The sequence below is a fragment of the Rhamphochromis sp. 'chilingali' genome, assembly GCF_963969265.1.
Source record: "Rhamphochromis sp. 'chilingali' genome assembly, chromosome: 3".
In the NCBI taxonomy this organism is placed as follows: domain Eukaryota; kingdom Metazoa; phylum Chordata; class Actinopteri; order Cichliformes; family Cichlidae; genus Rhamphochromis; species Rhamphochromis sp. 'chilingali'.
The window spans coordinates 358916-370545 of record NC_137931.1 but is presented as its reverse complement, the minus strand read 5'-3'; the positions used below and the strand labels follow the sequence as shown (position 1 = coordinate 370545).

At 40.1% G+C, this 11630-nt stretch overlaps 1 protein-coding gene and 2 long non-coding RNA genes across 3 annotated transcripts; all 3 read right to left on the bottom strand.

Annotated features, from left to right (window-relative positions):
- Positions 1-522: 522 nt before the first annotated feature.
- On the bottom strand, positions 523-3906 carry urp2 (urotensin II-related peptide). Its single transcript, XM_080878288.1, has 5 exons — positions 3390-3906; positions 2778-3101; positions 2215-2249; positions 1450-1606; positions 523-1157 (listed from the first exon to the last, which is right to left on the bottom strand). Exons 1-5 carry the CDS (start codon positions 3484-3486, stop codon positions 1126-1128), a joined length of 645 nt encoding a protein of 214 aa, XP_080734414.1. The 5' UTR covers positions 3487-3906; the 3' UTR covers positions 523-1125.
- Positions 3907-7971: 4065 nt separating this feature from the next.
- Positions 7972-8884, bottom strand: LOC308394298. The gene is made up of 4 exons (XR_013971162.1): positions 8728-8884; positions 8549-8632; positions 8227-8441; positions 7972-8093 (listed from the first exon to the last, which is right to left on the bottom strand). It is a non-coding gene; the product is annotated as an uncharacterized lncRNA (long non-coding RNA).
- Positions 8885-10017: 1133 nt separating this feature from the next.
- On the bottom strand, positions 10018-11254 carry LOC308394297. Its single transcript, XR_013971161.1, has 3 exons — positions 11125-11254; positions 10271-10587; positions 10018-10150 (listed from the first exon to the last, which is right to left on the bottom strand). It is a non-coding gene; the product is annotated as an uncharacterized lncRNA (long non-coding RNA).
- Positions 11255-11630: the final 376 nt, after the last annotated feature.

Here is an 11630-nt window from a genome sequence, read left to right as displayed (position 1 = left end):
TCCCTTATGAAATTTAAGCAAGGGCAGCAGACTGTAGCTAACTGTGGCCACAAGAAGGCAGCAGTGTAAAGGCTGGATGCACAAATTATTGCCATGCGAGGATAGACTATTTTTAGATATTTTCCTGCTACATCACTGCTACAGTCCACAACCTAACCACTGTCCATGTCCATCATGTGCTCAAACAGTGGTGTGATGTTTGATATAATAGCCTGCTCTTGGTCCTGTGCTAGACTTTTGACTTTCCAAAGCAGTGTATGCTTGAATCATTGTGGTAAATAAAAATAGACAAAATGATTGTGATTGCAAGGTCAAGCACATTTAACACAGAGACTTGTATATAATCACCAGCTGGATGACAATGACGCTGACTTCTGCAGAAACCCTTTGAATGAAGTGACCCAGAATTTACATACCCGGACACCAAATACTCACAGTCCAGTTTCCCCAGAAACGCCCGGTTGAAGAATTCACTGCTGGTCTGGACATAGGCTGGTTTGACTACTGAGGCTAGCTGGTGTCACTCATCAAATACTATTAACTCTGATGATGATTTAGTGTCAGATTGCAACATACTGCTGCTGAAGCTGTATCTAAATAAAGTACTGTATTTGATCTCAGCTCAACAACCAGTGTTACAAAATCCTTTAAATACAAACTGTGTAATCAAAGAAAAACCACAAAGTGAAGTTACTGTTTCAGATCTCTGACTGTAGGAAATAAAATGGCAGCCTTTGTCATCACAGTCAGTATTTGCTATGCAAATGATAAACTTTATTTAAAATATGGCACACACATTGAAAAACTGACGCGTGTCTGTCTTATAAAGGAGTGTAAGGGTTAACAAGTGTGTGTGTCTTGACCAAGGGTGCACAAGGTTTGTTTTGACTGGTCTGTCTTGTTAGTTGATGCATGAATGAAAAGGTCCAAGGCTGGCGCCGGCCTGGTTCGGCACGAAGATCTTTCTGTTGTCATAGCCACAGTTTCTTAGCACTCAAAAGTCAGGCAGGAGATACAGAAGAGGATGGAGGCTGAATAAAAAATGGAGACGCATACTTGGGTAGATGGAAGGATGAGCGAAAGGAAGAAGATGAGACACAAAAGTGAGCCGCGGCTGGAAAGCTGTCATTTCTGAGAGCAATACTTCCAGAAACACACTGTGGAAGAAGCAAAGAAGGAACACGTGGTTATAAATCAGTCTGAAGACATGCTGGTGAAAAAGCTGTGACAACACCTCAAAGAGCAATGATAAATTCATGCACACTAAAAATTGCACACATAATTATGCACTCCAGTCCCCAAGAACTGCCGCTCTGCAAATGTGCTGCATTAATCAAAGCTGAATGAGAGCAGCTTGGCTTAATACATAAATAGGTTTGACCTGTTTATTATTATGGTCTGTCAACCAAATACACCACCTGTCAGAAGATATATACTAACTTTGCTCACCTCTTTTGTTGGTCTTCTTGGTCTGTGGTGGGAAGGACTTCCTAAAGTTTCGACCAGTCAGGCTTGGGATGACGTCTGCACTGGCTTTGGATGCAGTGCTGTCAAGTAACACTGGGCACGCAGTGGTGGGATTCACCGCTCCTTCAGCAGCAGTGAGCTTCCATCACAACGGTAACAAAAAGATTAAACTGGCTGTCAGCAATCAAAGCACGAGTCATCAACGAGATACTTTCCTTCTCCCCCCTTTTAAGAATGCAACCACACAAACATCATTGGCTGTTTTACACTCCTATACGTGGAAATTGTTACATAGTGGCTTTGCTTGGATTTCAAGACATCCTCGTTTCTGCACCCTGTCACACTCTGGTTCATTTAATCCTTTGGTCAAAGTTCTTTATTGCTGGATTTAAGAAGTCATGTTCAAAATGCAACCAGCACTTCATTAGAACTGCCCACCTTTGGGACAAAGACCAGTGTTTTGAATAAAACTAAACAACAAGCCAGTTTTCTCTTCAGATAGACTATTAACCTGCAAGCAACCAAAGACTACTCAAGCAAGTGAATAATGCAGGGAGCACAAAATTCTCATTTCTTGTCAGCCAATTCACGTATCTGTTTTCTTTATGTCTAATTTGAATGCAGTTATTTTGCATGTTTCTAATCTGACTGACCACTTGAACCGCTTCAGACTGCGGGCCCTACTAAGTGACATTTGTTCATACATTCATGCAGCACTCAGATCTTTAGACTTTGGGTCTAACTTACCACTTTCTCTTTCCCCCCGGCATTTCTGCTGCTTACTGAAATGAAAAACAAAACAAAAATGTCAGGAAAGCAGAGGTCACTTCTTGGTTTAGGCCAAGCCTGTAAATACTGTGCAGTCCTGAGTCTCTCCAGACATTACCTAAGGAGCTGCATGTTTGAGTTAGTCTGATGTTAAATAGTCTTTAATGCAGCAACTCGTAAGTACAAAGTGTTTTGAAATGAACTAATATTTTTCTAGTCTAGTCAGAGTACTCAAAGAACTTTAAAAAACATATTCACAAAGGCATATTCATTCATTCTGGTGGAGACATCGAGGTACATGGGGAGGGGCAGGTGATTGACTGATGCTCTGATTATCTGATCTCCTCCTTCGTGCTGTGATAAAGGCCAATGGTAGAAAATATCCCAGATACAGTGTCTTAATGTGGGAGAGATATTCTTTATGTTGAGACCTTTCTCTTGGCGTTTTCTTTCTGCTAATGCTGGAACCTTAAAGAGTAATACATTTTATAATACAATGAAGAAGGAAATGCATAAAAAAGTTAAAAGAAGAGTGGTATTACCTCGTGGCATGATGGTAAGCTGTGAGCTCCGGGTTCTGTTAAATGCCCGGTGAAATTCCTCCAGGGCTGAGATCATCTTCTGCAGCTTGGCTTGTGTACCAGGACCAGCTGTGTTGCTGTTGACCACTGGTTGCTTGGACTTGGTGTCTGCAATAGTTCTTGTGGCAGTTCGGTCAGTGGTTTGTGCTGTACCATCATGTTGAGCTGCTGTGCTTTTGAGGAGCCAGTGCTTCAGGTATTGGTTTGAATTGAATGCTAAGGTCTTCTGTGGAACAGCTGAGACATGAAAAAGACTACGAAGGGAACGTGGTTGTTTCACAAAGCCTACAAAACAAATAACAATAAAGCGATTAGGCTGGCTTTTCCATGAAGAGCGTGCACAGAAACACAAGAAGCTGCTATTCGGTTCCAGCCATCATACACCTTCTTTTGAAACGATTGATGCAAAGACCGAGGCTGAAGACTGAATGACTTTTTTAAAAACTGTGACGTGCTTTAAATGAAAGCACAGTTTTTTTAAACACAAACAAACCTTTAACCAGTAACTCTTCAAGAATAAGGAAATGCCGGCTATGAGAATTAGGCGGTCTTGTATTATTAACATTTTTTTACCTCTTTCATCAGCTGCTGCTTCCACTTGCATCCCTAGAATCATCAGAACGTGCAGGATGAACGCCATCCCCATCAAAGCTCTTGCTCTGTTTAGCATTGTGGCTTTAGTTGAAAAAGAAGAAAAGATGATGCTCAGGCCTGAAGTCTATATGAATTTACTTTTTCTGAAAGTTTCAAACTTGGACTAAGAATCTTTTTCCCACAGTGTTTTTGTTCTACAAGTTCTCAGTCTGTATTGTTTCTCCTGATGCTCAAATTATCCATCCAAAAAATGAGCTCTGGAGATTTTCTGGGTTCTTTTAGTGACTTGTCTATGGAGAGTCTGTCGTTTCCAGTTTACTCAAAGAGATAATCAGCGTTATCTTCAGGTGTGATACTACACCTAAATTGGTATTTGTCAATTAAATCTCTGCAGCTTCTCTAAAAAACCTACAGTTCAGCATCAGTTTCATCTGTGAAACAGAGAAAGTTTTTCTTTTCATAATCCATGGATGCACCTCTCAAAGAAGGCTTGTCAAGAGTGTGTTGCTTTTTCGGACACAGTCAGCGTACCTCGCTTTTATAATCCTTGGTTTGTCCCAGAGCGTCAGACTGATTTCTCAGCATCAACCAATGAGACCTGAAAGGCCACGTAGCCCAGCCCTTCCTCCTCGATGGGTCGGTGACATTTGGAGAGTGTGGCGGCAAGCTTTGTGTGTTTGGTGTCAGCTGTATTGTTTTGTGAATCTGGTGTCTGTGTGTGTGTGCTTAGGCTTGTGTTTAATATGTGTGTCTTGTGTATGTGGACATGGCTGTATAAGCAGTGATAAGGTAGTTCTTAATATGTTTGCTCAGGGGCCACAGAAAAAGAAAAGCATTCTGACGCATGAGGGCTTGGAGCCTCCGACTGCACACACACACACACACACACACACACACACACACACACACACACACACACACACACACACACACACACACACGAATACACTAGAAACTCACATACACATACAAATGAACTTGGAAGAATAGTGAAAACCACACACAGACTCTGAAAACAAGCGGGATGCACATCAAAGTGCACATGAAGGCTGGGAATTCATGTCCAAAAAGGGCTTTTCAGTTGTTGCTCATTGGAATGACTAAACCTTCAGACAGAAAGCTGACACCTTAGTGATAGCTACAAATATACACCCGTGAACCACATTAATCCGTGTGATGGTGGAAGGACACGATGGGGGGAAATATTGAACTTTGCAAAGAGATAGAATATAAGAAGGGTGAGAGAGACCAGGAGAGTTGCTGGGTGAAAAGAATTTAGTTTAAAAACATTCCCTCATTGTCTCAATCTTTCTGACTAGCTTTGACGTTAACACGCTGTGTGTGTCCACGGAGACAAAAAGTGACTGAGTTTGAAAGTTTAAGGGAAATACAAACGGAATGTTTTCTTCTTCCAGTTTCTGTAGAAGCCTTTAGCTTCTCCTCTAATAGACACTTACAGGATGTGTGTTTGCACATTTCTTTCATTCATTTCATTCTTTAAAAATCAAAACAAAAACAGGAATATCAGAATCTGACTAGATTATTTTCTAGTAAGTTTTCATGCAGTTTTTCAGCTGGTGAAAGTCTCTGTCTATTAATAACCATGACATAGTTGAAGATAGTAGCAGCTTGATTTTTTCCCTTTTGTGTCTTTCTCTCTTGCTGTCGCTGTTTTGCGATTTCAGGTACTCTGAGACAGGCTCACATAGGTGCTATAGATGAGATATAAAAATGGAGCCCTGATGTTAAGATGTGAAAGTCAACACATATGACCCACTGCAATTTGAAGCATCCAATGAAACAAAAATACGTTACACTGGATAGGTAGAGGTGAGATTCAAACCTACTACTAATGATGACTAGTTACTGATACCCAGGATGCTACCAAAACTCAACCAATAGGCTTCAGTGTAATTTTGATACCCGGTTTTGAATAGTATACAACATCCAGTGTGTGAATGTGTGCGTGACTGGGTGGATGACTGGATATGTAAAGCGCTTTGGGGTCCTTAGGGACTAGTAAAGCGCTATATAAATACAGGCCATTTACCATTTATCCAACTGTGCAGAGAAACCACCCACCCTTTCTCCATTTACAGTGGGGCAAAAAAGTATTTAGTCAGCCACCGATTGTGCAAGTTCCCCCACCTAAAATGATGACAGAGGTCAGTAATTTGCACCAGAGGTACACTTCAACTGTGAGAGACAGAATGTGAAAAAAAAAATCCATGAATCCACATGGTAGGATTTGTAAAGAATTTATTGGTAAATCAGGGTGGAAAATAAGTATTTGGTCACCTCAAACAAGGAAAATCTCTGGCTCTCACAGACCTGTAACGTCTTCTGTAAGAAGCTTTTCTGTCCCCCACTCGTTACCTGTATGAATGGCACCTGTTTGAACTCATCATCTGTATAAAAGACACCTGTCCACAGCCTCAAACAGTCAGACTCCAAACTCCGCCATGGCCAAGACCAAAGAGCTTTCGAAGGACACCAGGAAAAGTATTGTAGACCTGCACCAGACTGGGAAGAGTGAATCTACAATAGGCAAGCAGCTTGGTGTGAAGAAATCAACTGTGGGAGCAATCATCAGAAAATGGAAGACATACAAGACCACTGATAATCTCCCTCGATCTGGGGCTCCACGCAAGATCTCATCCCGTGGGGTCAAAATGATCATGAGAACGGTGAGCAAAGATCCCAGAACCACACGGGGGGACCTGATGAATGACCTGCAGAGAGCTGGGACCAAAGTAACAAAGGTCACCATCAGTAACACACTACAACGGCAGGGAATCAAATCCCGCAGTGCCAGACGGGTTCCGCTGCTGTTTATTCTTAATTCATATCCATGTATATTCACTCTCACATAAATCCATTAATCTTCCTTTCACACACATGTATTTTATTTTTCTTAATGCTACATATTTTTATGTTGACATATATTTATTCTCCTTGCAGGTGCAGCACTTTCTAGTCATACATATATATACATACCCTTTACCTTTCAACACATATATTTGTACTCCTATACTCATATACACATACAATCCCAGTGTTTATCCTTTACCCTTGCATACATACACTCTGACATTCACATCTGCATTTCCTAACACAGGAAGTTAATCCTTTAAGCAGGAAGTTATTCTTAAACCAGGAAATGTAATACACTTGGAGAACTTACTTGACATACCCAGACCTAAACCAGAAGAACCAAGCAATGAAGCTGTTCAAAGTTGTCCTGCTTTCTTTGCTAGTATTGCAGTTAATTTGTCGAGTAAGTAGTCATGAAAATGAAATTAGAACTTTTTTAAATAATGTATTAGAATGTTTGGAACAAATTCAAAGAGAAGCTACAGATTCTTTTGTTCGTCAGAGGCTCCATAGAGAACTTGGTGATCACATTCAAACCTTATCTGGAATTTTGTCCATCTCAAGATTTGTTGACGATGCAAGAAATAGAGAAGCAGTGAATACATTACAGTCCTTAAATGGATGGCTAATTTTTTTACTGACTGCTTATGAAACCAGACAAGGAACTACATCTGAGAACAGACTTGTCTTGCTACCTCCACCTCTCATGACTTGCTCTCAAGGTCGACCGCGATACAGCATTTCAAGAGAGCAAATATCTCATTTAGTATCTCTTGGAATGAACTGGCAAAGCATTGCAACATGCTTAGGGGTTAGCTCCCGTACTCTGTACAGGCACAGAGAGGACCTTGGCATTGAGCCACTGACTTATGCAACATTATCCGATGAAAACCTGAACAGGGTTGTTAGGGAAATCCTTCAGTATACCACAAATGCAGGTGAACGATATGTGCATGGCAGCTTGAGATCACGTGGGTTACGAATTCAAAGGTGGCGTGTAAGACAAAGTCTACAAGAAATTGACCCCTTTGGACGTTCCCTCAGAAGACTCAATGCAATACGTCGACGACTGTACAGTGTTCCTTTCCCCAATCAGTTATGGTGAGAAAATTCTAACAGGAAAACAGTCCTGATTCTAAGTCTATAGCGAAATGGATTATCTAAAGCAAAATAACTCATTGTTTTATTTACTCAAACGTGTGCATATCCTTGACCATGTCATAGTTTCCCCATACATAACTTATACTTATTTCATTTTTCTATAGGCATATAGATGGAAACCACAAACTTGTGAGATGGAGGATGGTGTTCCATGGCTGTGTGGATGGTTTCAGTAGAACCAACGTCTACCTTGCGTGTTTAGATAACAACAGCGCATCAAGTGTTTTGTCACTGTTCATGGTTGGTGTTCAGAACTTTGGAATGCCATCCAGCGTGAGATGTGATCATGGACTAGAAAACACTGGTGTTGCCCGTTTCATGCTTTACAGGCAAGGACTGAACAGGCATAGTGTTATCACTGGCAGGTCTGTGCATAATCAAAGAATTGAGCGATTATGGGCAGAATTAAATCGAGTGGTCTCATATCATTTTGTTAATCTTTTCAATTTTATGGAGGAGCATGGTGTATTAGATTCACTTAATGAGGTCCATTTATTTTGTCTTCATCATATATATTTGCCACGTATTCAAAGAGCTGCCACAGAATTTCAGAACCGGACGGTTGTGGAGAGAAGCCAATTGGTGGAACAGTGTTGGCTCCAGTGGCGAAGGCAAGAATTGTCCCCAGCTTCTGTGTTCCGTCTTGATCTAAAGGAAAAGCAATACTGTCAAAAATGGCATTAAAGACAAAAACACAGCAAGCATTTCTACTTTTAACTGATTCAATGAAAAGATGCACTGCATTATAAATTGAACACAATGCTTAAAACGCTAAATTTACCTTCTGCATCTGTTAGGTAGTCTCTCCAGAAACTAATGACAACTGCTTCAGCATGCCTTTTATTGCTCCCAGCTGGAGAAAGGCGGATGGTAAAGAGGCTGTCAAGAAGGTCAGCTGTAAGCACTGAAGGTGACCAGCATAGAAGGGTGCGAAAACTCTCTGGGTGATCTTGGATTTTGTCCAGCACCTCAAGTGTCCGTAGTCCATCCTGAAATCTAAATGATAATCAGAATTACCTTTAAAAATCACATCAAAAATGAATGGATCCAAGAAGTATAATCTAAAACATATGAATTTATATATACACACACACAATTTTTACTTCAGATTATTCACATCATCAAAAGTGTATATCCCAAATCTGCATTTTTCATGTGATGCTGTCACCTTTGGAGGCATGGTGTACCTACACATAAAGAAATGTCACACAAAATTCCCAGAATACAAGGCAATCAGCATGGGTTTGAGTTACTTATTGGACAACAATAAATAAATACATACCTTTCAAATGGACCACGGACTCTGTGTATTACTTGGAACATGATAATGTCATGTATAAGCAGATCCTTGTCTTCCAGCCTCCGTAGCGGCCTCAGGCAGCCAGCATTGGCTAAGTATTCCTGAAGTGGCTCAGTTGCTACTATCAGATCTTCAAAGGATTTACACTCTTTAACCTTCAAATAAAAAAATAAAAAATTAATGGGCCCCAATTAATACATGGAGTAGAACGAAATGCACACTGTCAAGTGTTCCTTTGACTGTGAGGTGCCCACACTTGAAAAAGACCAGACTTTGAATTTCACTCAACTTTATTGTGACCAGCTAGTTTGATAGCTGGTAGGTAGCAGCAGGTAAAAAAACCTTTCAACACAAAAATAAAGAACATTCCATTAACCATTCAGATAAATTACATGCATTACACAGAAGACAGATGAAATAACAAAATACACTTCAGTAAAGCCATTTACCATGTGGTTAACTGTGTTAATTTAACTGTGGTTCTTAAATATACAAAATGTGTCTTCTTTGCATTAACACTTTTTTTTATAAACAATTGTATTTTAAAGTATACATTTTAAAGTTCAAACATTTTAATAGACTTTAAGGATTTTCTTTACAAAGAATTATTTTCTTTAAATCAAAACCAAACATTTATTCACTAGTTTTACGATCCACCCAAGGATTTGGGGGGTAACTATTTTTAATATTAATTAACATAAATATGTGGGAACACTAACTGAACAAACAATTTATTCAAACTTAAACATTCATTTTTGTCAATATAATTTTTTAAACTTAAATGCAGCAACTATTTCCTTAAGCGTAAAACATTTGCACAACTGAGCTTCCATAGTTCCAAATATATGTGCAGCAAATGTGAGCTCAAGAGCTTACCGATAGCCCGTCTTGTTCAAAGTCTTCCTCACAGTGGAAAAGTGCTTTGTTTGCCGTCCTCTCAGTATGTTGCTCACAGGTCAAATGACTGCTGCATGCATTTTAAGGTCTACTAGGCACGCCCACCCTTGATTGCTCTAATGTGGCTCACCTGGCAGGGCGGCGCACACCAGGCCGTGCTTAGTTGTTGATTGCACCCAAGGTCTAATCAGTGGCCATGCGCACGCAGCAGCACCGAACAGGTAGTGGGCAGGAGGAGGAAGAGAGGAATAACAGCCACACCTACTAGGCCAGCGCGACACACACAATACTAAAACATTATCCAACAACTGACAAATCAGTTTTACCCTTTTAATTTTTTCATGCAGGTCACTATCGGCAACATCTTCTAAAACCGGTTTAGCCAAATCTGGGCCATCAACAAGGCAAGAGAAGAGTGTTGGGGACAGAAAGCCTGCTGGTGGACCACCATGTACAAGGCTTACTGCAATGGCTCTGCCTGCAATGAAGTACCTGTCCTCCCTCATGGCTAGAAATAATGAAAAACATTACATGTCAATAGATGCATGAAAGCGCTTGACACGAACTTCATAAAAATGATTTTTTTATTGCATTACTCCAGGGATATCAGCCTAAAATCAATACATACCAGCACTATCAAGCGCCAAGTTCATTTTGCCTTCTTCACCCTCAAACATTGGAGACAGGGGTAAAGCTTCGATCAGAAGTCTTAGAAATTCTCTTCTTGGTCCACCCAAGTCAACAGCCTCTTCAGGTACTCCCATATCGTCAGAAAACCTGACAGAAATTGTGTGGCATGGATCATCTGTCGCTTGTTTAAAACCTCTAATTGCTCCATCCAGGACTGTTGATCTATTAATGTTGAACTTGCATTTCTTCTGTTGGTTTACTTTTGCAGAAAGTTCCTCCAAAATATCTTTTGCTGATACCAAACAACTTGAAGTCCTGTAGGATTAAAAAAAAGAAAAGAAAAAAAAAGAAAAAATATTGAAAAGAACATCAGTAAAAACATTCACATACAAGGGCTACAAGGACATACAAAGTTTTGTCAAAATCAGAATCAGCATACTTTATTAATCCCTAAAGGAAATTATCATAATCATAAGCAAAATGTACAAAGGAGTATATTGCTCAGTGGCTTTTTATATTGTTTATATGTTTTGGAGAACTAGAAAGCACTAGAGCAAAGAAAAATAGTTTCAATGCACAATAAGTAAATTTCATTTCATTGTCAGATAGGCTGTTAAAAATTCGCTGCCTATTTCAAATAAAATAAAATTTGCCAGCATTACAGCATTATCATTTGACTCTGTAGACATTATTCAAAAAACTGTTTTGTTAACAGCAAATATAAATATCATATATGCATATAACTATCTGAGGATGGATTACACTCCTTCACAACACTGGTTACAGTATTGGATTGCAACAAATATGGTGTGTTTAATTGGCTACTGTAAAACATTTGTATTTGAAACTAACCTTTCGCTCTGCAGGCTTGCTAGTATAGCCTGGTTAAGTTCCTCATCATCAGAAGACATGTCAGATAGTGGAGTCATGATTGAAAGGTAGTTATCGTAGTTTACAGATTGACTGTGTGTTGATGTAGAGGGTAATGCTGAACAATCATTCTCTGGATTCCTGGTCTGGTAGGGTGAGCTTGAGGTATTTCGGCACGTCAGGACCAGAACTGGATCACTTAAAGATGCAGATGATGAGGTAGAAGGCTGACTAGTGGAAGGGTAGATTTCCAATGAAGACACTGGTAACTGGCTGAAGGAAATGTTTGTTGAAGCGCTGCTGTACTTGTGTGAGATACTACTTTCATGGGTCAAGGCAGGAGTTTCCGTTAATAATGTTCCATTACAAACTGATGAGGCAGGAGATTGCGTCGGAGCAGAGATTGGTTGGAAGGCAGCTGTTGAACTGGCAAAACTGTCTGAAGATGATGAGCGCAGCTGCCTTGATGAAACAGGGTTTTCTTCACA